This window comes from Orbicella faveolata, unplaced genomic scaffold (genome assembly GCF_042242905.1).
Source record: "Orbicella faveolata isolate gen_17 unplaced genomic scaffold, um_ofav_v1 contig_3, whole genome shotgun sequence".
NCBI classification, from domain to species: domain Eukaryota; kingdom Metazoa; phylum Cnidaria; class Anthozoa; order Scleractinia; family Merulinidae; genus Orbicella; species Orbicella faveolata.
Genome location: NW_028301558.1, coordinates 21,868,327 through 21,892,955, shown reverse-complemented (window position 1 = coordinate 21,892,955; position 24,629 = coordinate 21,868,327). Strand labels below are relative to the sequence as shown.

Here is a 24,629-nt window from a genome sequence, read left to right as displayed (position 1 = left end):
CGTTCCCGTCAGATCCAACGCACTTTATCGACAGATTCGTCGGGATTCCCGAGCAGCCAAGAGTCGGTTGTCGATATCATCTTGTTCCGTAAGCTGCGATGTCTTCTAACAGAGCCCCCAAGCAGTGGTGCCTCTCAAAGAACGAAACTTTAACCTCCTTCGAGAGTTGGAAACAAAATCTTCTCTACACCTTGTCTCTGGACGCCAATTTCGCGCCATTTTTGGGCGAAGGGTCGTCGTGGCTGAAAAAGACTAGGGCGAGCCCGTTACGCGGTTACACTGATGATGGGGAGTCGGTTCCAGCTGCTCGAAGGCGAACTGCTACCCAAAAGGTAAACATGCTCGAACTCATGCTAGGCCAGATTGCAAATTATTGCCCAATTATCTCTCGTAATACGATTGTCAAGAATTCTACTTGTATTGGGGACATATGGCAGACAATTAGACTTCATTTCGGATTCCAGACTTCTGGGGGTCACTTTTTAGACCTGGATGACATTCATTTGAACCTCGATGAGCGCCCAGAAGATCTTTTCCAGCGTCTTATGGCTTTTGTGGAGGACAGTTTAATTAAACCTCACACCCTGCTCCACCACGGATCTGTTCTTGAGGAGGAAGAGGAATTGTCACCGACGCTAGAGAATTTTGTTATTTTAATGTGGCTGAGATTGATTAACCCCGCTTTACCTAAACTTGTTAAACAACGATATGGAACTGAACTTCGGTCTCGTACTTTGGCGTCCTTAAAGCCTGAGATCTCCCAGGCGCTGGACTCACTCCTTGACGAAATCCGTTCTGCCGAAGACACAAAAGTCATGCGTACAGGAGCCTCATTTGCCACTCAGAAGTCCTCTTTTCGGAGGGGTACACCGACCTACAGTAAGTCGTCTGCGAGGTTCCCGGGACGCTCCTCTCAAAAGGCGAAAGAATGCCCCCTCTGTAAACAAGCTGGCCGCGCTTCTCACAGCCACTTTTTAAGCGAATGTGGGTTCCTTCCTGAACAGGACCGTTTGTACCTTCTGAAAGCTCGTCAGATTGTTTCAATCCTGGATGACGACAGCGTTGAGGTAGACCTTTTGTCAAGTAATGTTGACCCGCCGCGTCATCAGAATCTGGTTGAGCAGAGTGATCCATTTACGTCTGATGCATCCAGGAGGGTCCTCGTACGTCAGTCCCCGTACATTGACACGTTTTTCGGCCATCATCGGGCTAGAGTCATCATTGACAGCGGCGCCACAGGTAACATGATCAGGCTCTCCGCTGTACAGAGGCTCGGTGCAGGGATCTGGCACAGTTCACAGTCAGCTCATCAAGCGGATGGCTCCTCTCCTTTGAAAGTCCTGGGGGAAACTCGCCTGAGCCTCACCCGTGGAAGTCATTCGTTTCAATTTGAAGGTCTTGTTGTGGAGAATCTGGACGTAGATGTCTTGGCTGGTACTCCCTTCATGGAAGCGAATGACATAACCATTCGTCCTGCCAAACGCCAGGTCATCCTCGGGGATGGTACCATCTTCACCTACGGATCTGTCAACCATCCTCCGACTCACAATGCTGTCCGCCGTGCACAAGTGCTGCGTGCACCCCCTTCTTCTACCACTGTCTGGCCTGGCGACTTTATAGAAATAGTTCTCCCGGAAGATTCCCTACCTGATGCTGAGTACGCTCTAGAGCCTCGATTTGACGCCACTAACGCCCGTTCGGCCAAAGTCGTCGACATGTGGCCGCCTCCCTGTCTCATCACAAGCGTCGCTGGTAGAGTGCGTATTCCTAACCTCTCAGATAGGCCTTATGTCCTGAAACGAAATGAACACTTTTGCCAGGTCAACCCTGTCTTCTGTCCGTCTACTCAAGATCAGTCTTCCAACCCAGTTGACAACCTTCCGTACCACAAGGTGTGTTCAGTCCCAGTTTCAGAGTCAAAGTACTCCCAGGGCGTGGCACTAGACCCCGACAACCTCCTCCCTCCAGACATCACAACCAAGCTCCGTAACCTTTTGGTCCAGTACGACTCCGTCTTTGATCCAGCAATTACCGGCTACAATGGCGCCTTTGGTCCCCTTCAGGCAAAAGTAAATATGGGCCCAGTAGAACCTCCTCAGCGTAAAGGTCGCCTCCCCCTGTACGGTCGCGATAAACTTGTCGAGCTCCAGCAGAAGTTCGATGAATTGGAAAATCTTGGCGTGTTCCGTCGCCCCGAAGACGTTGATGTTTCTGTCGAGTATCTTAACCCGTCGTTCCTGGTCAAAAAGTCGTCGGGTGGCTTTCGTCTCGTCACTGACTTCGCAGACGTAGGTCGTTATAGCAAACCCCAGCCCTCCCTGCTCCCGGACGTGGATTCTACCCTACGCTGCATAGCCCAGTGGAGACACATCATCGTCTCAGACCTAACCAGAGCCTTCTATCAGATCCCTCTCGCCCGTGAGTCCATGAAGTACTGCGGAGTCGCTACCCCATTCCGGGGCGTACGCGTCTATGCCCGGTCGGCCATGGGTATACCTGGCTCGGAAACCGCACTTGAAGAGCTCATGTGTCGCGTCTTGGGTGACCTCCTCCAGGCTGGTATCGTAGCCAAGATAGCAGATGATCTGTATTGTGGGGGCAACAGCCCAGACGAGTTGCTCCGAAATTGGTCTTCTGTTCTCCAAGCTCTCCATAAAGCTAGCCTACGCCTTTCGGCGTCGAAGACCATCATCAACCCCAAAACTACTTCCATCTTGGGTTGGACTTGGTCCCAAGGCACTCTTCGCGCCAGCCCTCATCGCGTCTCAACACTGTCCTCCTGCAGTCCTCCCAATAAAGTTGGCGGCATGAAGTCCTTTATCGGTGCGGTCAAGGTCCTTGCTCGTGTTGTTCCACATTGTTCTGCTCTATTGGCCCCCCTTGACGAGGCTGTAGCCGGGAAACAGTCCCAGGATGACATTGTCTGGTCCGAACATCTTACTGAAGCCTTCAAGTCTGCTCAAGCTGCCGTGGCGTCTAGCCAAACAATTACTCTCCCGAAGCCAGATGACCAGTTATGGATCGTGACCGACGCTGCTGTCAAGAGACCCGGCATCGCCGCCACTCTCTACATCTCGCGGGGTGACAAGCTAGCCCTCGCTGGTTTCTTTAGTGCAAAGTTGCGTAGTCACCAATTATCCTGGTTACCGTGCGAAGTGGAAGCACTTGCGATTGGTGTTGCAACAAAACACTTTAGCCCCTACTTAATACAATCTAAACACAAGGCCTGCGTGCTCACCGACAGTAAGCCTTGTGTCCAGGCCTTCGAGAAAATGTGTAGGGGAGAGTTTTCCGCTAGTCCGCGAGTGTCGACTTATTTGTCAACTGTCAGCCGCTTCCAAGCCAACGTGAGGCATGTTGCCGGTGCTGCGATCCTACCTTCTGACTTTGCAACCCGCAATGCACCGGACTGCTTTGATCCTTCTTGTCAGGTGTGCAAATTCATCACCCAAGCTGAGGAATCTGTCGTCCGACACCTATCTGCCCAGGACGTCCTATCTGGTCAGAAGAACCTCCCTTTCACAAGTCGAAAAACTTGGTTGTCTATCCAATCTGAGTGCGCTGACTTACGTCGAACGCATGCCCACCTAATACAAGGGACTCGTCCGTCCAAGAAGCTTACTAACATTAAGGACGTGAAAAGGTACTTGTCTGTCGCCTCTATCTCCAGTGATGGCCTCTTAGTCGTGAAAAAGACTGAGCCTTTGGCTCCTTCGCGTGATTGTATCGTAGTGCCCAGACAGGTCTTAGATGGTTTACTAACCGCCCTACACCTCAGGTTGTCTCATCCATCGTGTCTCCAGCTTAAGAAAGTTGTCAGCCGCTACTTTTACGCCCTTGACCTAGACAAGGCCATAGAGCGCGTTTCTCTTGGTTGCCATCCTTGCGCTGCACTTCGCCACGTCCCCCACGCTGTTATAGAACAGTCAACTTCTGATCCTCCAGCAGCAGTGGGTGTCTCCTTCGCAGCCGATATCCTGAAGCAGTCTCGCCAACTTATTTTGGTGCTCCGAGAGTGCGTTACCTCCTATACTTCGACCCTCCTCGTGGTAGACGAGAAGCATGGGACCTTACGCGATGGGTTAATCCAATTATGCGTCGGCCTGCGACCCCTTGATGGGCCTAACGCTGTCATTCGGTGTGACCCAGCGCCCGCCTTCAGAGCTCTCGTGAATGACCAAGTCCTATTGCAACACAAGATTAGCCTTGAGATAGGTCGCGTGAAGAATCAGAACAAGAACCCTGTCGCTGAAAAAGCAATTCAAGAGTTGGAACACGAACTCCAGCGGCTGCAACCGGAAGGTGGCCCTGTCTCTCCTAGGACTCTGTCCGTAGCCACTGCCCACCTGAACTCAAGAATCCGCTGCCACGGCCTATCCTCTAGAGAAATGTGGACTCAGAGAGATCAGTTTACCAACTCTCAGATTCCCCTAACAGATCAGGCGCTAATACGCGAGCAGCATCTACAAAGACTGGTAAACCATCCCCACAGTGAAACGTCAAAAGCCCCGCGTAGTGACTTGCGCAGCTCTCCTTCAATAACTGTTGGTGACTTAGTTTACCTCTACTATGATCGTAATAAGTCCCAAAGTCGTGACCGATACCTCGTTGTCTTAGTGGACGGTGAGTGGTGCAATGTTCGCAAGTTTGTTGGGTCACAGCTACGAAACGTTTCGTACCGTGTGAAGAAGAATGAGTGCTATAAGGTCGCTCCCATCCGAGTACACACGCCCTGGCGCCCCAGTGAAGAAGAGTCCAGCGACTGCGATCTTGACATCGGTGTCGACCAGAGCCCTCCTATTGATGATCGAGGACTTCCTAACGACGAGGAACCTTCCCTAGAAAGCCCCCCGTTACCTCCACCTGCCCCAGGGACCCCCATCGAGTTATCGTCCCCACCTTCCGCTTTTGTCCCGGCAGAAGATGTCCCGAGATACGGTGAGGATAGCCAACCCGGTTCGCCGGATGACGTCGAGGTTATACCTGCCCCCTCTCCAAGTGTTAGCCCTGCAGTGAACAAACGTCCAACTCGGCAACGGCGTCTCCCGCAACGTCTTCAGGACTATGTAGTAGAGTTGAAGTAGCCCGGTCGATCCTAATCCTTTAGCCGTAGCCGGACAATTCTAGACATTTAGCTGTCTCTCAGCATTTGTTTAGTTTTTTTTTTTCCTCTTATCTGGTCCGAGACTTTAAGACTGCTCTTCATACAGTACATTTCTCGTACATAACCTGTGTGTGTATTTCATACCGACTTATCGCCTAGTGTTTCTTTATTTGCATGCTTATTTGTTTAAGAAGGTAAAAAAAGAAGCCACGCCAGTAGGCTGGTTGTCCAGCGGCACTCCGCTGTAGTCGGTCGGTCAGCGGCGTTCATTGTTGTATAAAAGCCCGCGCGATCAGCCTTCATTCGTCCGCCATCTTGGTTGTATCTAGTTCTCGTTACGGGGAGATTTCGCTTGCATTAAAGATAAAGCTTACAGTTCGTCGGGGCCTAGTGTGTGTCCATTTAGACTACTGGCGTTAGAAAAATCCTTAACAGGTTATACACGTTAATTTAAAACTTTCTGTTGAATTTTTGTATTATCACTGCAATTGTCTTAATTACTGCCATTGTTATTGAAATTTTATCACTTTTTACTTTCTACCGCACACTATGTTCAATCCCTGCAACCTTTGAAACGATTTGGGTAATCTTCGGTTGGAGGTATTCAAAAGTTGTGTTCTCCAAGAGAACATAATTTAACCAGTTATAACCGAAAATTATATAAGAAAGCAGTTTATTTTCTCATCTAAAATTGTTAAAGAAAGTTTATGATTGCAACCTTGAACGTCTTAGGGAGAAAGTTAAAAGACAACTTCAGTGCCCAGCCAATCCCAAGGGCTCCATTGATCATGATTTAACCAAACCCTCCGAGCAATAATTTAGCTTGAAATCACGGTAAACAATATTTGCTTTTCACCTTCGAGCTTGCCAATCAGAATCAGCCCAGAAAGCACTATTCACTTGTGTGGTATATACTAAGTTTATCATCAACTTCAAATTCTATGATAACTGAACCTAGTGCTGGAGCAGTACAAGACATCCGAATCTTCTACCGCTTGTGTGTTTTTTGCAGCCTGCAAGAAGAAAAATGTAACCAAAATAGGAAACAATGGTAAAAACAGATACCTGGCGCCCATCTTACTTTCTTTTTTCCTTTTCTTTCTTTCACTTTCAACTGGAAGGGGCTTCCCTTGATCGCTTCGCCCGCCACTGTTATGACAACTTTGAACTCTCCGTTAGCCTCAGGCTTGTACGAAACTTTATAGCAGCCATCTTGTGAGTCTGTTATGTTGACCTTCACGGTTTCTCTCGTCTGCGTTGATTGGATGTAAACCTCAACTCGATCAATTTCACTGTGGGTTTTATTTCCCTGTGAATCCTTTGTAATGACTGTAAAAGTGCAATTTTCACCTTGTTCACCCTCTGTCAGGCCCATGCCATCCACCATCGTTAATGAAGGTTCAGTGTTTGTCGTAAGTAACTTTCCCAGTGAATCTTTCAGGGTCGACAGGTCATTTGCTAAGTACTTGACGGCGGAATAATTTACCTTCAAGTTAAATGCGCAAGGCTCCATAAGTTCCTGAAACCTTTTTTCAAGCACTTCTTCCACGTTTAGAATCTCTGGCAAATTATTTCGTTGAAGTATTTCGTTGCCAAAGTCCAAGCTGCTCTCTATCTCAACCAGTTTTTCGTCGAGGCCGGTCACTGTGTTTGCCAATGCAGCATCGAAAGTTTCTTTCTGCTTCATTAGTCGCTCGGCCATGCTTGCTTCATGTTGGCGAATTAACTCCATGTTCCGTTCCGCCGTTCTGTGTATTTCTTCTGTCGCTTGTTGGACGCTTTTGTTCATTCTTATTCTTTGCTTTTCAAGGAATTCTTTTTCGCTCTTCAAACGAAGAACATTTGCCTGCACTTCTTGCATCTTATTCTCAATTTCTGATTTCTTCTTTTGTAATCCGCTGTCAAGCGAAACGATGTTGTGGTCTCGATGATCCAATATGGCGCAGTCACGGCAAATGCATATCACGCATTGTTCACAATAAAATCTTACTTCATCGTTGTGTTTCTTGCAAACATTTGCTCTCCTGGCGTAATCTCGGGCATCACTTGGCTTGAATTTTACAATTTCTTCAACGTCATGGCTTTTAAGAACTTTCATTTTTTTGTGAGCCCTAGCGCATTCTTCACACAAGAAGTGATGGCAATCGGCACAATAGAACTTCAATGACTTTCTTTCGTCGCAGTTTCCGCAGTGTGGTGAATCTTCTTGTCCTTGTCCGCTGTAAGCCTTAACAATGTCCACCATCTGTCTGTAAAACAGGTTGGATGGAAGGCTGCTGATGTTGTTGCTCGAACATTCTGTGATTTGACGGCAAGTTGGACAACTCAACGCTCCTCCACCCTGCTGTCGCAGCCAAGCTTCCAGACAGGATTTGCAGAAAGTGTGAAGACATTTCAATATTTTCGGTTCGTTAGTTTCACTAAACTGTTCTTGACATACAGAACATTCTAATTCCCTCTTAACATCATCGAAAAAGCTCCTACTTTGAGCCATCACGCGAAGACGCAAACACACCAAAATCCCGGAAGTCGTACTCGTGACCAAGCCCCACGCACGAAGAAGAATCAGCTGGAGTGGCCCTGGACACCGGAAGCTGATTCGCCTGTTTCATTGTAGCTTGTTATTCTTTCTTTCTGATCTTCTTTCCCTATAATTCTAAAAGTCCCAACTTTTAACGTATATCATCAGGCGCAAGCAAAGAGCTGATTGTTTAAGTGGCTAGAAATTGCGCGATTTAGTAACGATCTTTCATTTTGCTAGGAGATCGTTTCCATTTCTGACGATTCCTGGAAATCGAGTGACTTCCGGTTTCGTTTTCTCAGAAATATCGTGACTCCCGGTATATCTTGTTCAGGTCGAAGAAAACAAATAAAACGGTTCAGATTGACATAAGTGTACATGTGAGTTTGGCATTTGTTCAAGCGACAGCAAAACCAGGAGATCTACCTCAGTGCTCATTCAAATGACTGCGGGGATCTCAGGATCGCAGATGCTGCAGCTAACACATTCGCCGATCCTGAAGGTAAAAAGATAACAACTGAAAATGTTTGTTACGAGCTTACTTCTTGTCAGAATCAGAGTCTTGTAACACAGCATGTGCTACGTTTCACACTTTTCTGGTGGATAAATTGTCGATCGAATCCTGATAACTTGAACCCTCGCTAACTCGAGCCTGCAAACCCATGTTGGACGCCATGTTGCCGGTTAGCACTCGATAATGGAAATACATGCAACACGATATACATTTAAAAAGTATGTGGTCTGTAGTCTTCATTTTGCCCCTGGTCTGCAGTCTGCATTTTACCCACAGTCTGTATTTAACTCTTAATCTGCATTTTATCCCCGGTCTGCAGTCTGCAGCCTGCAGTCCGCAGTCTGCGTTTTACACTGACCGATTTGTCGGTGCGATCAGTCGGCTAATCACTCTGCGTGCAGTGTAGCTGAACATCCATTGCCGCGTTTGATGTGGCGATTGTCTTAGTTTAGTACCTATGCTTGAAAATCGGTTGTTTTACCTAGATTTGTCAATTTTATTTATTAAGTACGTTGTCCTGGGCGTCCCTAGTAGGCAGTTTAAGTAACCACTACGGCGTCCACAAGCCACAATCTCGTTACATTTATATTCTGATTCGCCCCGCTCAACCGAATATAAACATTTATCATGTATAAAACAACCACTTCTGGGGTGTGTCAACACAAGCCTTGTATGACCCTCCTTATTACGTCCTTTCAATCAAAATTACATAAGAGCTAGTAGTAATCAGAGATTAGTGAAGTGCGTTCGATACCCGGGGGGAGGAAGGGGGTACTCTAGGAATTTGTCAATGGGGTGTGTTTCTACGAACATGGAATTTTTGGGTCATAGCAGAGAATATTCAGTTAGTATTTGGACATCTGATTGTTGGGTACCAGAAATACCTTCCCTATTAACATTCCATACTATATTTAGTAAAAATAATCAGAAACTCTATTCTTTTTATATCAAGATCTCCGATTGTTTACCAAATCCTGATTTCTATACCCAAAGTAGACTGCTGGAAAGGCATACCCTTGACAGCAGCGCACACTTAAGCCCATTTATCTCATTTCCCTTCCAGGGTTTTCCAAGTTGTGTATTTTGTGGGGTATTGTTTAACTTTTGTGCCCTTTATTGGCATTAAATGCCACATTACTCTAGCCGGCGCATCGTTTAGTAAGGTTAAGTACTGTATATAACTATGGAAAAGAATAAACTTTACTTCCAAATATGAACGTTTTTAACTTAAGTGTACATGCAAGCTTACATCAGTTAGGCATACCTGCGGTGAAATTCCTTGAGCGGTGTGCATTTCCATTTCCTTTTCGTCGTTTGTTGTGCTACGTTGGAATATTTGCAGTCTTTCCCAAGGTCAATGAAGTTGTGTTGATTTATTCGAGCTATAACGGTCGATCCTTGCAACTATGTTCTCACAGTGAAGTCGAATCGCCGAGAAAAGCAGTTGACTCCTAAGAGATGGCACAGATCACAAATCGATATGTTACCCACGCAGTTTCGGAGAAAATACAGCACTACACAGCTTTCTGGTGTTTAGATAAGTACCTTTAGCCAATTTAGCTGATAATAGTTTGAATAAATCAACACAGCTTCACTAACTTTGGCGAAAACTGCGAAGATTCCTTCGCAGAACAACGAAGGAAGAAAAGCACAGTGGTGTAAGACCTCACTATTATTCAAAGCGAGGCATCACATCAGACCAACCCTGAAATCATCTGGCGTAGCGAAAGATCGCGGGACATAAGCCCTCGGGAATGACGGGATTAGAATGCGTTCTCCTATCGTCGAACGCAGTGACTTTGAGAAACAATACCAGCCTGCACAAAATAACGAAAACTGGAAATATATACTGAACAAAGTTTACAACAAATCAACCCGATACGTCAATACTTGACAATACTAGTCGGCCTTAGTTATTGAGTATTTAATTTAGAGAGCGGAAAAGCGGCCGTATGACTCGAATGAAGACAACGTGATAAATATACCAACGCCCCGCTAATGAAGAATTGTAACAACTGTCACAATGATTTAACACCCCAGGGACGAGGTTACACAACCATGATAAATACATTTATTCAAAATTTTAACATGCATGTGGCCGAGAACGGAATCGCGTTGTTCCCTCATTTAACGTAATTTTCGGAATTAGCAGCCATTGGTGCTCGCTACTTTCGGGGAGCAAAAAGAGATATATAAAGTTGATACGACTGCATTTGCTCCGTTTTGCGAAATAAAACTCGCTAGTTTCGGAAACTTATTAGACATTTCACATCCCTCTATTTTATCGCATTTTTATTCGATCAACACGCGGGATAGAATCGCCAGAGAGCTGAACACCATCATAAAACGGAAGGCTTCGTTCGGTTTTGCGCGCTTGACTCGCCTCCCCGCGCCCACCCCATCTTGCTTCGCGTCCGCACTCGCTTCGCTCGTAGTTTCAGGCCTCATTTGAAGTTTTGTCCGTTTTTCTTACGGTTAGCATAAATTTTAGAAATTGTCAGAGTCAAAATTTAATTTTCTTTGTTAAAATGAGTCAAAAATCTAGTTTTATTACCGTGAAACAATTTTGCAAACTAAAACAACACATGCTAAAAACAAGTTTGAAAGTTCAGATGTAGGGAACTGATAACAATGATTAACAATTATTCACCGAAGTGGAGGTGAATGTCCCATACTTTCAGCAACACTTAGTGAATAATTGTTTTACTATATATCACACAAGCTGAGTAACTAGTCGCGCAGAAAACCAACCAACAATACGCCGACAAATGGTAGAAAATTTCAAAATCTACGCTTGGAGGTGAATCACTACTTTACAAGAGACATCATCTCTTGTACTTTGCTATTCCTCCGAGTCGAACCAATCCGAACGCGTGAAAAACACTATTCACTTGTGTGGTATATACTTATTATTTATATCTTCTGTATATTATTTAACAATTATTCCACGAGCGCGCGTTAGATATGAGATGATAGATGGCCACTAAAGGAGGCGGGTAGCGCCGAGTTGTCTATAATCATCTCATATCCAACAAGCGCGAGTGGAATAAGTGTTTTAATAAAAACGCTCCCAAAACATAACAAACTAAACTAAACTAAACTAAAAATAAAATGGTTCATATACCATGATAACTAAGCCAATGAAAACTGTTGAATTGCATTATGCAATAATAGGATATTTTATATCATTTTAACTTAGGGGCAATTTTTGCACAAAAATCAGCTTAAGGACGTTTGCGCAAAAATTTTCCAACATTGATTTTTTCTCTGAGAACTTTACCACTGTAAGATGATGAGTTAGTTATGTCAGAAATGTAAAAAAGAAAAAAAATGGGGGTCATCGACTTTGTTTTGGAGAGAACATGCCCGGAAGAACACCCTAAATCTGAAAAAAATCGGGCTTCTTTAGCGAACAAGGCCACAGTGTCTGTAAGCCTAAAAATATTGCAATTTGATCTTTGAAGTGAAATGTTCTCTACCAAATATTGTTTAAGTGGACCTATTAAGTGAATTTAGTCAACTGGTGAGGTTCCTTAAAGAACAAGTTCGCATTTAGCGACCATAGTTTCACGCGCCTTGCAACCGCAAGATGGCAGGATTCGATGTCCCGCGGACAGAAATCTTGAAATTTTTTTAGCTTCCCACATTGATTTTTTGTTCATTTTTGGACAATGTGGAGATAATTGTAAATAAAATCTGTTTCTGGAAAGAAAAGTAGGGGTCACCGAACGTCCAAGATCGTTAAATCCAGGCAAAGCTATAGCAATGGCCATCTGCTCTATCATTGTTCATTTATTACTTAGCGCGCGTTCTCATGCATGACGTGGCGTGTGAATTTGCGTGCGCAGTAAGGATGCACAGAAACAATTAGTGCGAACGTCCTTAAGAATTGAGCGGCTACGTCGGATGTCTTATCAAGAATATTACTTTGCGGTCCTACTTTTCGATACGGCTTTAACATTTCATCAGCAGCTTAAAATAACTGCAAAAAATGACGATTTATGTCTAGTCCTGTGCGTGATGCCAACGACGCAATGTGTGTATTTGAGGTGTGTTTAAATTTGTGTCTGGGATGTCTTCAATTTCCTTTATCTTCGATTCGTATTTTCAATAATATTGAAACATTTATAACCATTAAAATCATGTACATGTGAACTTTACAATCTTAAATATGGTAAAACGTGCTACCATGTATTGTGCCAATGTAATTTTCCCCCCATATCACCAGCTTCACTGACCTGGTTTGATCTGTATTGATGACGTCAAATTTAGCCGTGCCTTCCTTAAGTATCGGTTGCTTTCAACAACTGATAGATCAATAAGATTCTGAATCACTAACCCCTAGTAAAGTAACATCAGTACCAAAGGTAAGTATGTATTTAATAATACGTTTACGTGCAATGACTTCGCACAGCCTTACGAGAATTCACTAAACATATCGGATTTACAAGATTCTTCTGTTTGCCATATTTGTTTACATTACTTGACTACAGTCACATGTCGATAATTTGGAACAGTATCAGGGAGCGGAAGCAATACTTCACTAAAGAGTTTCATACTTGTAACAACGCCAAATTAATTTCCCCTCCAGAAGGAGTTGCTTGGTTTCAAATTAATACAGGATTGATTTCTGGATCATCAACTGCAAGGAAACAAACGATTTTCCCACTTCTTGCGAGTTTCTCTAATCTTGCCAATCAAACGCCTTGAAGCAATTTCGAAACTGCAGAGAAGCAGTAAAATTTCTCCGTCGCTGACCTAGGAGGTCATTTGCACAATCCCGGTACAGTCCGCAAAAGTTGAAACAAGTCACGTTTCTAAATGCACGCGTAGAAAAAAACATAGCATAGCATGGTCGAGCTTATCAAACGACTGAGAATTTTTGGTTATTCTCCTCTCGAATTGCCGCAATGGTTCGTTGAAAATACCGATCAATTCCGAGAAGAATCTTAGTCTACCTTCTCACCGATCCGAAGTATTCCGATTGCTGGCCGATTGATCGCTGTCCCGATTATCGTTAACACGGGGAAATGACGACCGACAGTGTTCAGAATACTGCTGACACGGAAATTGACTACCAATTGGGATTTTCTGGAACAGCCTTGTCGAATCTTGAGATGACAATGTGTCACGCTTCTATCGAAGCCGTGACTCAACAAACGATCGTGTGCCTGAGATATGCTGGCCTTCCCGAAAAGCCAAACCCTGAACCTTTTTTTAGCCCTAACCGAGAATTAAAACTATTTTTCTGATTCAACTTACATTATCTCTATAGAAATTTCTTCAGGAGAATTTGGTTTGAACCCAAGACATGTTTACCGACATGGTTGGCGGGGAGTTGGCTACCTGTGGCTACTTAATTTTCTTGATTTTTCTTATAATAACGTGTCAAGAAGGCTGATATTTACTTCTTATTAGGGACCTTAAAATTGAACTACGAGTACGAGATTAAGTATGAAAACGATTTTCAAATTTCAAACCGGTGTCACATTTCCAGAGACCCAGCTCTTTATGTTGGTTTTATGTGGATAGGGCAACCCATGGGATGGAATAGCTATGTGACATGATATAATATAGAGCCTGAATACTACGAAAGAAAAGTCGCAATCGTATTGCATCTCGCACTCGTACTCGAATCTTCATCTCCTTATTGACCATACTGAGAAACAGCAATGGAAACATTTAATCTTGTTATACCTCCCAACTCAAATACGTTTTCCGATTGGAGGAGAACGTGTCACGTGTCGTGGGCCAAAACTCACTAACTCCCTAGGGCGAACAAAACTCACCAACTCCCTAAGGAAACTGACAACTTGAACTTTCGACTAGCACGTGACCAGGTCGTGCTCCCTGAAACTGCGGCAAATTTGTGAGCCAGCCGGCGTCAAGTAAACGATTTCTTCGCAGTTTTTTCTATCTTTGAGTTGGGAGGTATAACAAAACACTTAATGACTGGTCCCACGGGAAACAGTGAGTTTTGTTTCCCCTCGACCTCAACGTTCTCCTCGGCTTCACCTCGCGGACCATTGAAGGTCTCGGGGAAACAAAACTCACTGTTTTGCTTGGGGTCAGTCATTAAGAGTCCCTGTCCATAAAAATGGAAAATAACTCGGCAAGGGTCGAAAATTCGATTTCGCTCATATTTTTATGGTAGATAGGCTAGGGCATGACTAAAACTACTGGATAGTTTTTTTGGCAAAATATCCTTTTATTTCAAAGAAATATGCAAATTACCAAATTCCGTTAAAATCGTCATTTGACGCACCATTTTATTAAACAAGTTTGAGAGCCTCGCATGCAAAACCACATCATTCTTCCGTCTTTAAAACACTCAAATATTTTTGTGCAATGTTTAAATGTGTACTGGGTTGATTTTAGGGAATGTGGCGTTGTCTTTTTGGGTGCACAATAATTAAATTTCGAAGACATGTATTTCATTCACTTAAAAGTACTTCGTGAATATAATTAATTTTCACCATGTGCGAAACCTTCAAATGGACCAAGCTTCTGGTGGCTGAATCGCAGAAGGATGGTCTACAGATTCCTGTAAAAATTTCTTTGGGCAAATGATTGTGAGCGACGCGAGAGCTTTTCAAAGTACGTCAAAAATGCAAATATTTGACCATCCGTCGTCAAATTTCAATTTACGAGTTAGACGTATATTTTAGCATGCGCCACATGACTTGAGCTATGTTAAGTTGAAATAGACACAGAGCTGATAATTTCGAAATGTTCTAACCTTATTTGATGTAAAAGGCAGGTCCAAAGCCGATTTGACGTGTTTCTAGTCGATCTCTCACCATTCGTCGCACGTAAAGCAGATGTTTGCTTTTGTTTACACAAGGTTAACGTCCGATGTACATCGCCTACTGTCGACCTATTATTGGTCGAATACTATGAATCTGTGACCATCTTTCTGCGCATATGAACACCACTGCATCTAGGTCTAAAACGGCCGAGTCATTTCTAGATAGTTGTTTGCTTTGCGCTGCGCCAAAATATTGCGCTTGATCGATTGCTGACCATTGCTGATAAGCGTGTCGGCGCAGCACAATCTTACAGCCGTTATTGTTCGTCACGCAATGCTGTCACGGCATATGCTGCACATTTTGATCTATTTTGAATAGAGTACTCTCAGGATAAGTGAAACAATTTAATCATTGTTCATCTGTTTTTTCATATATATAATAATATATGTGTATATTTAAATAATCATATTCTATAGTGTACGTGGCGCCGATCCAAATCACGTTTGTTGTACGTTCTGATGTTTCAGACAACAGCTGATAAAGCTAGTACCTGTACTCACTAGAATTTTAAGAAAATCGCCATAAAAAAATTATAGATTCATCAAGCAAGAACTAGCTGAAATAAAAATAGGAAATCACAACGTGTCTAATTCGGGAGAAAAACAGACTAAATTTAATTAGTAATTACGTGAGTAAATAGCCCTGGCCATGCCATTTTATTTGGCGTATTTTGTTTGCTTAGTGGCGAGGCATTGGTATGTAACAGAAAATAGAGGACTGTTTTCAATACAGTCCAAAATTATCGTCAGTGAAATATTGTAAATAAAACACCTATTGACCGGTTACCTCCGCGGCCATCATTTGGTCATTCCGACAAGGGTTTCATTATTGTCTTTACCCCTATTAAGCAGCCACCCAAAATTTAAGAACTTTGTTTTGGAAAGGGCGATGGCAGATATGAGTCTGAAATTGAAGGTGCATGACGAGTGATAATTCAAACACACGTCTATCATGATTGTATTGAATTGACTCCATGTTCACCAAGAAATTTATAGCCCGATAGTGCAAAATTAAATATTCAAGGTACACCAACCTCTATTTAAGCGGCTAGCCCCATTAAGCGGTCGCCACCCATTTCCCCGAGGGTAGCCCACTGTATTACATGTAAACCAAAAATAATTGCATAGCGCGAAAAGACCTAGGTATGAGTTTAACGTTACAGTATTACGCAGGGGCATGGTAGGTAGCGGTGGTCGAGTAAAAGATAACAACAGGGGCAATGGTAAACTATTCATTCTTTTCATTTCTTAATTCAATCTCTTCCTACTCAACACGATTGTGTGCTCCCAGTGATTCCAAGCCTTACGGAGCCTTACGTATTAGGATAGAAATTGTCCCACCCCTACCCCCTAAAATGGGATGACAGAATTGCGTGACGAACAAGGAACCGCTGCAAGCAAGGATTCAAGCCATCAAACCATGACGATCAAACGTAATATTTCGGTGTAGTGCAAAGCAAGTAACTATCTACGAATGACTTAGCCGTTTTTGACTTAGATGCAGTGGTGATCATATGTGTCGAACGAGGGTCACAGATTCATCGTATTCGACCGTTAAATAAGTTGACAGTTGGCGATGTACATCGGACGTTATGTAAACAAAAGCAAACTTCCGCTTTTTGTGCGACGAATGGTGAGAAAAACACGTCAAATCGGGTTTGGACCTGCCTTTTACAGCAAATGAGGTTAGAACATTTCGAAATTATCAGCTCTGTGTCTATTTCAGCTTAACATAGGTCAAGTCATGTGGCGCATGCTAAAATATACGTCTAACTCGTAAATTGAAATTTGACGACGGATGGTCAAATATTTGCATTTTTGACGTACTTTGAAAAGCTCTCGCGTCGCTCACAATCATTTGCCCAAAGAAATTTTTACAGGAATCTGTAGACCATCCTTCTGCGATTCAACCACCAGAAGCTTGGTCCATTTGAAGGTTTCGCACATGGTGAAAATTAATTATATTCACGAAGTACTTTTAAGTGAATGAAATACATGTCTTCGAAATTTAATTATTGTGCACCCAAAAAGACAACGCCACATTCCCTAAAATCAACCCAGTACACATTTAAACATTGCACAAAAATATTTGAGTGTTTTAAAGACGGAAGAATGATGTGGTTTTGCATGCGAGGCTCTCAAACTTGTTTAATAAAATGGTGCGTCAAATGACGATTTTAACGGAATTTGGTAATTTGCATATTTCTTTGAAATAAAAGGATATTTTGCCAAAAAAACTATCCAGTAGTTTTAGTCATGCCCTAGCCTATCTACCATAAGAATATGAGCGAAATCGAATTTTCGACCCTTGCCGCGAAATTAAGAATTTGTCTGATTTTTACAGGCAGGCACTCTTAAGTGCTTAAAAACCGATTGCAATACTTGATCGTCATTTAGAATGTACGCGGCATACGTACCGCGTGCTCCCAGCTTGTAACACTGCGAATAGAACATAGCATGTAGAAGCGGAAAAATTGAGTTGGTCCATTGCCAAATTCCAGTCTGAAGAGGCACTGTTTGAAGAGGAGATTCCCACGAGACAACGATAAAACAAGAAACAATTTTCTCAATCTACTCTACTCATATCAAAGCGAGTCGTCATCCGGCAGTGTAATTCCCTTTTCGGCCAGTTGACACTTTACTCGGTCAAGGTAACTAGGATCTGGATAGCCACAGCTGCAGAGAGTAAAAAAATTACTTAACTTTAGTTTCAGGTAAAAGCAACAGTGCTACTCTGTATATTCGAGAGTAAATAAAGTTTAGGCAACTATTACTAAATCTGCAACTTCAGAGGGAACCGGATGACTAATTTTGTGATTTTTGCTTCTGATTAATTGAGACTGCTAGCGTTGTCTGAGTTATCTGCGAACCGATAGATTTGTCATATACAGCTATTTAGATTAGCCCTGTTGGCTGAAAGCGTCAAGCTTAATCGACTAGCCTGTAGTCAGGCTCCAGACTGGGTTATGGGGCGAAAAAAGAAAAAGAAAAAATCAGAGATAGCCGTGAGCACTTTTCTGCATGACGATTGAGTGACATTGAACGAGGCAGTCAGAAATTGGTATATTCTTTTGACACGACGGCCGGAGAGGATCGTGGGATCGCGGATTGTGTCCTCATGCTCTTCCCTACTTGGAACCTTTCCTCGGGGTCTTCACCACTGCTGCTGCTACGTTTACACATATATTTTTAGCCGCATTCTAATGCTCTTTCTTTTGTTAGTCTTGGTAGCTTCTCGTACCAGCGTGGCGTAGGTTATGACTCTAAGAACCAACAGTAATTTGTAGTTTGCAAGAGAACAAATAAGGTTAGTTGGTTTGCAAAATATAGCATACTCGGCTGCATCTTATACAACTTTTACATCATGACATATATCTGCTTAGGCTACAAAAGGCTTTACAGTTTAATACTTACAAACAAAACGTTAGCATTTAGTATAGGTTTAAGTTTTAAGTTATATTGGCAAACCTTACTTGGTTGGGCCCCCACTTCGATTTGTTTTCAGTTCGATGCCGTTGCATATAATGTTATACTCGTCACCGGTAGCGGGAGATTCCTCAATGGTAAACATCAACCGTGCATTAAAAGCGCTCCTCAGCAGCTTGCACACTTCTTGTCCCGCTGGGTTGTTAGGGAGGTAGGATGTACAAAGTAAACCACAGAAAGGCTCTCCTGGATTTGCATGCTCTGAACCTACAAAGAGTGTACATCATAATTTAATCGGAATACACGCAAACTTTTATTCCCACAGAAATGATTCAACCATACCTTGAATTCCTTCTTCGAAGTTGAAGATAATGACAATGGTTCCACACTCCTCGTATCCTGGAAGTGAATTATACTTAGTCCTCCAAGTCATGTACCCTACTGGCTGGTTTCCTAGCAAAAGATTCTCCCGCCTGCAAGTTGGACAGATCATCGTCTTCTCGAAAAACAATTTCGTACAGGACTTACAGAAATAGTGACCACATTCAGATAGGTAAACAGGGTCTTTCTGGAGATTCATGCACATGGTGCATTTTGTTACATTCGTGTTCATCCTGGCTGGCGTCTGTAGACCTATAATTAACGTATAAAATTATGATGATAAGTTACGTCTGTGGGACAGTTTAAAGAGCGTCCAGGTACTACAGCTAATTCAGTCAGATTTAAGGAATCCAAGTAGAAAATTGTCACTGTACCTCCGGCTAGAGTTATCAAGCAAAATAAGGAACGTCAAGCGTGGACAACAGGTATTGTTGCTGTTATTGGTCAGTAAAATTAACTTGGCTCGAACCCGATTAAGTGTGTATACTTAACTGGGTTCGAGTCCTGTTAATATAGTATTCCAGGGCTGGGTTGTTCAAAGCCCGATTAAGCTAACCCAGGATTAACGAGAATTTTGATTTCAGCTTTTTAACTTGGCGGCAAATGTTTCTGTTTACATTGTTTGTCCTTCTGTTTTGAGTTTGAATAATCTCAAATTACACAAAACACAAGCAGTGAAAAACATTTCTATACAAAAAGACAATATAGTTTGGTTAACTTTTAATCCCGGGTGAGTGATAACCGACTTCCAAACAACCTGGAGTCTTAAAAACTAGTACCCAGAAAAATGATAAACTTAGGCATAATTTGGGCAATTACTAGGGTCAATACTTATGGTCAGTCGTTTTCTAAGGCAATCATTAGCCGGTTATATCTCATATCTGTTACCCATACAATCTCACCGAGTAACTGATGCCCAGTGAAATAATATACTAAGTATTAGAGTCTATGGTTTTCATCTGAATGTCGTAAAACCCAGACAATGGCAATTACAGTACATGTAAGCTACCGCAAAAGCAAATAACAAAATGGAACAATAAGAACTTTAAGCAATTCTACTCAGGGGCTTGAATCTCTAACTGTATTTCAAAGCAAAGTGTCTGGGTAATGGTCGTACCCTAAGAGACCTAATTCTCAGCTCTTTGTCCTGTTTTTCTTTGTCCTTTAGGCAAACCTAACCCTAACCCCAACCCTAACACTAACCTAACCTAACCTAACCTAAACACCCCTCAATGAATACTACCATGTTACTGCCCCACTTAGGTTTTGTTCTGTTGAGACATTATGTGACGGACCGCTAAAATTGAATCAGGTTTGTATTTGGAATAAACAGTTAAAAAGCTAAGCTTAAGCAACTTTGTTTATATTTTCTTGGTTTCTTTCACATTTTTGTTTTTAATTAATTCATTGCATCAAACTTAACAGTACAAAGTTACTCCAAATTTATTAGCCTAAATTCAGTTCTATTCATGAGACAATGCCTTGGTTAATGCCCAGCTTAAGTATATAGGGACAATGGCATTTGATCACAAAAAAAAGGACCGAAACAGAAAACAAATGAAATAATAAATAGAAAAAAGTGGTTTTGAATTGAGTTTCAAGTAATCAGGCAATAACTTTGGTTTGGATCTACTATGGTTTGAGATTGGCTGAGTAGTCTAATTGGTAAGTAATTGGTTTGGTTTTAGTTTTACGACACTCAATTGAAAACTGCTGTAAACAAATTAAATAACAAATAAAATAAACCGCCAAATCTTAACAAAACCAATAAGGTCACTCTGTGCAAACAGACCCATCAGTGGAAGAAAGAATTCAACATCCTTACAATTAGCTTATTAGAGCAATGTTTGGGGTAGGTTTCCCGTTATGGCTGAAAAACGTACCTCACCCATCCCTCCTGAACGTGTCTGGACCTGCCTATAAATTATCCATAAAATTGATGTGTCTTTATTATAGAGGTGTCCAAAACAATGACTTTGCCCTTATTTACCATTGGCTAAGCCAAGTTAAGTTTAAACTTCATCGACAGAAGGTTGTATTGATGGAAAAACCCTGTGAAAAGTCAAGCTGATTTTCAATGAGTTTGATATAAGTCTCCAACATGCACAAGACAGCGCCATAAATGACAAAAAATTACTGATCTGGTAAATTAACTCATGATTAGCTTTATAAATACTTGGCTAGGTACTTTAAAAGATTCCCATCTTAATTTAATTTTGTTTGTTTGTATTCATTTTGTTATGATGTTCTTGGTAGTGATCAGCAATTCTTGAAGATTGAGCAAGGCTTTACACCTTGATAGAAAAAAAAAAAATCCATCAGGTTTGATGACGTCCCGGGGGGGGGGGGTGACTCCCATACGGAGTGGACGGGGATGCTCGTCGGAAATTTTGAATTTAACCCCCAAAAAGAGACCAATCCAAGCGTGGCCGGAGCTTATGCAGACCCCTAAAAGAGACCAGTTTATGAAACAGACAAATAAAAAGTACAGTGACTTTTAATGATGGCGAATTTGTTTATATGAATTGAGTAAATATAAAGAATCAAAATTCTTTCTGTTTTGTTATTTCTTCGCGTGCAACCCTTAACGAGACCTTGACGGCTAAAAATAATGACATTTTGCTCGGAACACCCTAAGCGAGACCAAAATCCGAAATTTAAACCCCTAAGCGAGACGACGAGCATCCCCGTCCATTCCATACGGGAGTCCCCCCCCCCCTCCGGGGATGAAGTTGGTGTTCTACCCTTTGCAGAAAAAACTGCCATAAATTTTCAAACAAGCGGGGTTTAAAAAGAAATTGTGTTGGAAATTTTGTGTACATTTTGTAGCGTTTCTGATAAAGTGCATTTACAAAATCCTTCTCCAAACACCACATGCGACCAAATATTAATCAAGTTAAGTACATGAGGGAAAATAATCTACTTCAATTCTCAGCGTAATGTGTGGGGAAAATCTGTACCTAAAACGCCAAAACACCAAAATGCAAAGGCGATGCAAGCCTGTTATAATTCTTTGTTTATAGACTAACTGTTGCCAGACTGTTAAAAATTGAAAAGGAAAACATACCGCTCCAAAGTAACTCAATCTGTTCTCGTCGCGCTTCGCGATTATTGTGCGCCATTTTGAATTTTAAGAACCCTTTTGTTTCGAATTGTTTGATGGAGCCAATCAGGAGAGACCTTGTAAGAGCTGTGTCCTATCTGAATTCTCTAATCTTGAGGAGTAATTTAGAATGGAAAAGATGAACCTTAGCACATTAAAACAAACGTAATAATACCTGACAGTTCTCGTTTTCCCTTCTTTATCTCCTTTGCCTTCGTTTTCAGCCGTTCTCTTACTTTCAACTGGAACGGACTGCCATTGATAGCCTCGCCTGATACCGTTACGTAGACGCTGAACTCTCCTGCAGCCTCAGGTTTATACGATACTTTATAGCAGCCATCTTGTGGGTCTGTTATGTTGACCTTCAAGGGTTTTTTCGTCTGTAGAGATAGAATGCACACTCCAAGTCTGTCAATTTCACTGTAAGTTTTCTCTCCCTTTGAATCTTTAGTTATCACCCTGAAGGTACCATCCTCGCCTTGTACAGCCTCAGTCAGACCCATGCCATCCGCCAGTGTTAACAAAGGTTCGGTGTTGGACGTAAATATCTTTCCCGGTGAATCTTTTAGGGACGACAAGTCATTCGCAACATATTTAAACTCAGAATAATTTACCTCCATGATAAATGTACAGGGCTGCAAAAGTTCCTGAAACCTCTGTTCAAGTATGTCTTCCACGTTTAAAATCTCTGGTAAATTGTTCCGTTCAAGAACATCGTTGCCAAAACCTAAGCTGCTCTCTATTTCCGTCAGTTTGTTGTCTAAGTCGGTCACTGTGTTTGAAAATGAAGCTTCGTAACTTTCTTTCTGCTTCATTAGTCGCTCGGTCATGACTGCTTCATGCTGGCGAATCAATTCTATGTTGCGTTCAGCCGTTCTACGTATTTCGTCTGTCGCTTCTTCGATGCTCTTGTTCATTCTTGTTCTTCGCTTTTGAAGGGATTCTTTTTCGTTCCTCAGACGAGGAACATTTGCCTGAACTTCCTGCATCTTATTCTTAATTTCAAATTTCTTTTTCTGCAGTCCTTTGTCAAGAGAAACGATGTTGTGTTCTCGATGATCCAATATGGCGCAGTCACGGCAAATGCATATCACGCACGGTTCACAGTAAAATCTTACTTCATCGTTGTGTTGCTTACAAACGTTTGCTCTTCTAGCGTAATCTCGGGCATCGCTTGGCTTGAACTTTCCAATTTTTTTAACGTGATGGCTTCTAAGAACTTTCATTTTTCTGTGAGCCCCAGCGCAGTCTTCACACAAGAAGTGATTGCAATCGGCACAATAGAACTTCAATGACTTTCTTTCGTCGCAGCTTCCGCATTGTGGTGAATCTTCTTGTCCTTGTCCGCTGTAGGCCTCCACAATGTTCACCATCTGCTTGTAAAACAGGTTGGATGGAAGTCTGCTGATGTTGTTGCTCGGGCATTCGGTGATTTGACGGCAGGTTGGACAACTCAACGTTCCTCCACCCTGCTGTCGCAGCCAAGCTTCCAGACACGATTTGCAAAATGAGTGAAGACATTTCAGTATTTTCGGTTCGTTAGTTTCACTAAACTGCTCTTGACATACAGAACATTCTAATTCCCTCTTAACATCGTCGAAAAAGCTCCTACTTTGAGCCATCACGCGAAGAGAACAACACGCCTAGATCCCGGAGATGTTTCTACTGAGCAGGCCCTACGAACGAATGAGCATCAAGTGGTTCGGGAGAACGGAAGCTTATTGGCCTGTAGCTATTGTAGCTTGTTATTGATCTGCTGTCCCCATCATTGAACAGGCCCCAACTTCACAAAATATATCAACAGGCGAAAGCAAAGGACTGAGCGTTTAAGTGGCTAGAATTTGCGTGATTTAGAGAGAGTTGCATTTCTGTTGATCCCTGGAAATCGCGTGACTTCCGGTTTCGTTTTCTCAGAAATAGCGCGACCGAGGAAAATCTCGCAGCACAGTCGACTAACTTCCGGTAAATAGTGGGTCTTTTCTTTCAGGTGGAAGAAAACATGTACATCAGCTTAAGTTTACATACGTGTGAGTTTGGCATTTGATCAAGCGACAGCAAAACCAGGAGATCTACCTCAGTGTTCATATTCAACTGACTACGGAGATCTCAGGATCGTAGATGCTGTAGCTATCACATTCGCCGATACTGAAGGTAAGAAATGATGCAACTGAAAATGCTTGTCATGAGCTTGCTTCTTGTCAGAATCCGAGTCAGATCAAGTAACACAGCATGTGCTACTTTTCACACTTTTCTGGTGGATAAACAGGCGAATCCAGATAATTTAAACCCTCTCTAACTCGAGCCTGAAAACCTCTGTTTCCGGTTAGCACTCGGTAGTGGAGATAACACGATGATTTAAAAATTATGGAGTCTGTAGTCTGCATTTCACCCTCAGTCTGCATTTTATTCCCCGGTCTGCACTGTACAGTCGACATTTTATCCCGAATCTGCAGTCTGCATTTTTACCTCCGGTTTGCAGTCTGCAGTCCGTCGTCTGCGTTTTACACTGACCGATTTGTTGGTGTGATCAGCCGGCTAATCACTCGGCGTACAGGCTCAGGTAACTGAACATCAATTGTCACATATGATGTAGTGGATGTCTTGGTTGAGTGCTACTGTGAGGTTGAAAAAATCGGTTGTTTTACTTAAATTTGTCCATTCTATTTATTTAGCAGACCCATTGTACCTGCCCACGCATGTTTCGAATCAAGGGGACAATGCTATTCCCCACCCCCTCCCTCTTTCCTTGGGATCGTGTAGGCTAAGCTGTGG

The 24,629-nt window shown here is 42.7% G+C and overlaps 3 protein-coding genes across 5 annotated transcripts in view; 1 reads left to right on the top strand and 2 right to left on the bottom strand.

Moving 5' to 3' along the window:
* Positions 1-7,928, bottom strand: part of LOC110068320 (E3 ubiquitin-protein ligase TRIM71-like) — a 120,439-nt gene extending 112,511 nt beyond the window's left edge. The window contains exon 1 of one of the 2 annotated variants that reach the window (XM_089298820.1): positions 6,170-7,928. In XM_089298820.1, coding sequence (XP_089154946.1) covers positions 6,170-7,598 — 1,429 coding nt within the window. In that variant the 5' untranslated portion in view covers positions 7,599-7,928. The remainder of the gene's footprint in view (positions 1-6,169) is intronic. The other variant, XM_089298819.1, reaches the window with a different exon arrangement.
* On the top strand, positions 80-5,482 carry LOC149106869 (uncharacterized). The gene has a single exon (XM_089298063.1). It carries the CDS (start codon positions 99-101, stop codon positions 5,082-5,084), a length of 4,986 nt encoding a protein of 1,661 aa, XP_089154189.1. The 5' UTR covers positions 80-98; the 3' UTR covers positions 5,085-5,482.
* A 9,377-nt stretch (positions 7,929-17,305) lies between the features above and the next one.
* LOC110064458 (E3 ubiquitin-protein ligase TRIM71-like) lies at positions 17,306-23,699 on the bottom strand. 2 transcript variants are annotated; one of them, XM_089297531.1, is made up of 4 exons: positions 22,033-23,699; positions 18,716-19,006; positions 18,421-18,640; positions 17,306-17,623 (listed from the first exon to the last, which is right to left on the bottom strand). In XM_089297531.1, exons 1-4 carry the CDS (start codon positions 23,477-23,479, stop codon positions 17,533-17,535), a joined length of 2,049 nt encoding a protein of 682 aa, XP_089153657.1. In that variant the 5' UTR covers positions 23,480-23,699; the 3' UTR covers positions 17,306-17,532. The 2 variants fall into 2 exon arrangements, with proteins under 2 accessions (XP_089153657.1, XP_089153658.1); XM_089297532.1 differs by having other exon boundaries at positions 18,421-18,619.
* Between the last annotated feature and the right edge of the window lie 930 nt (positions 23,700-24,629).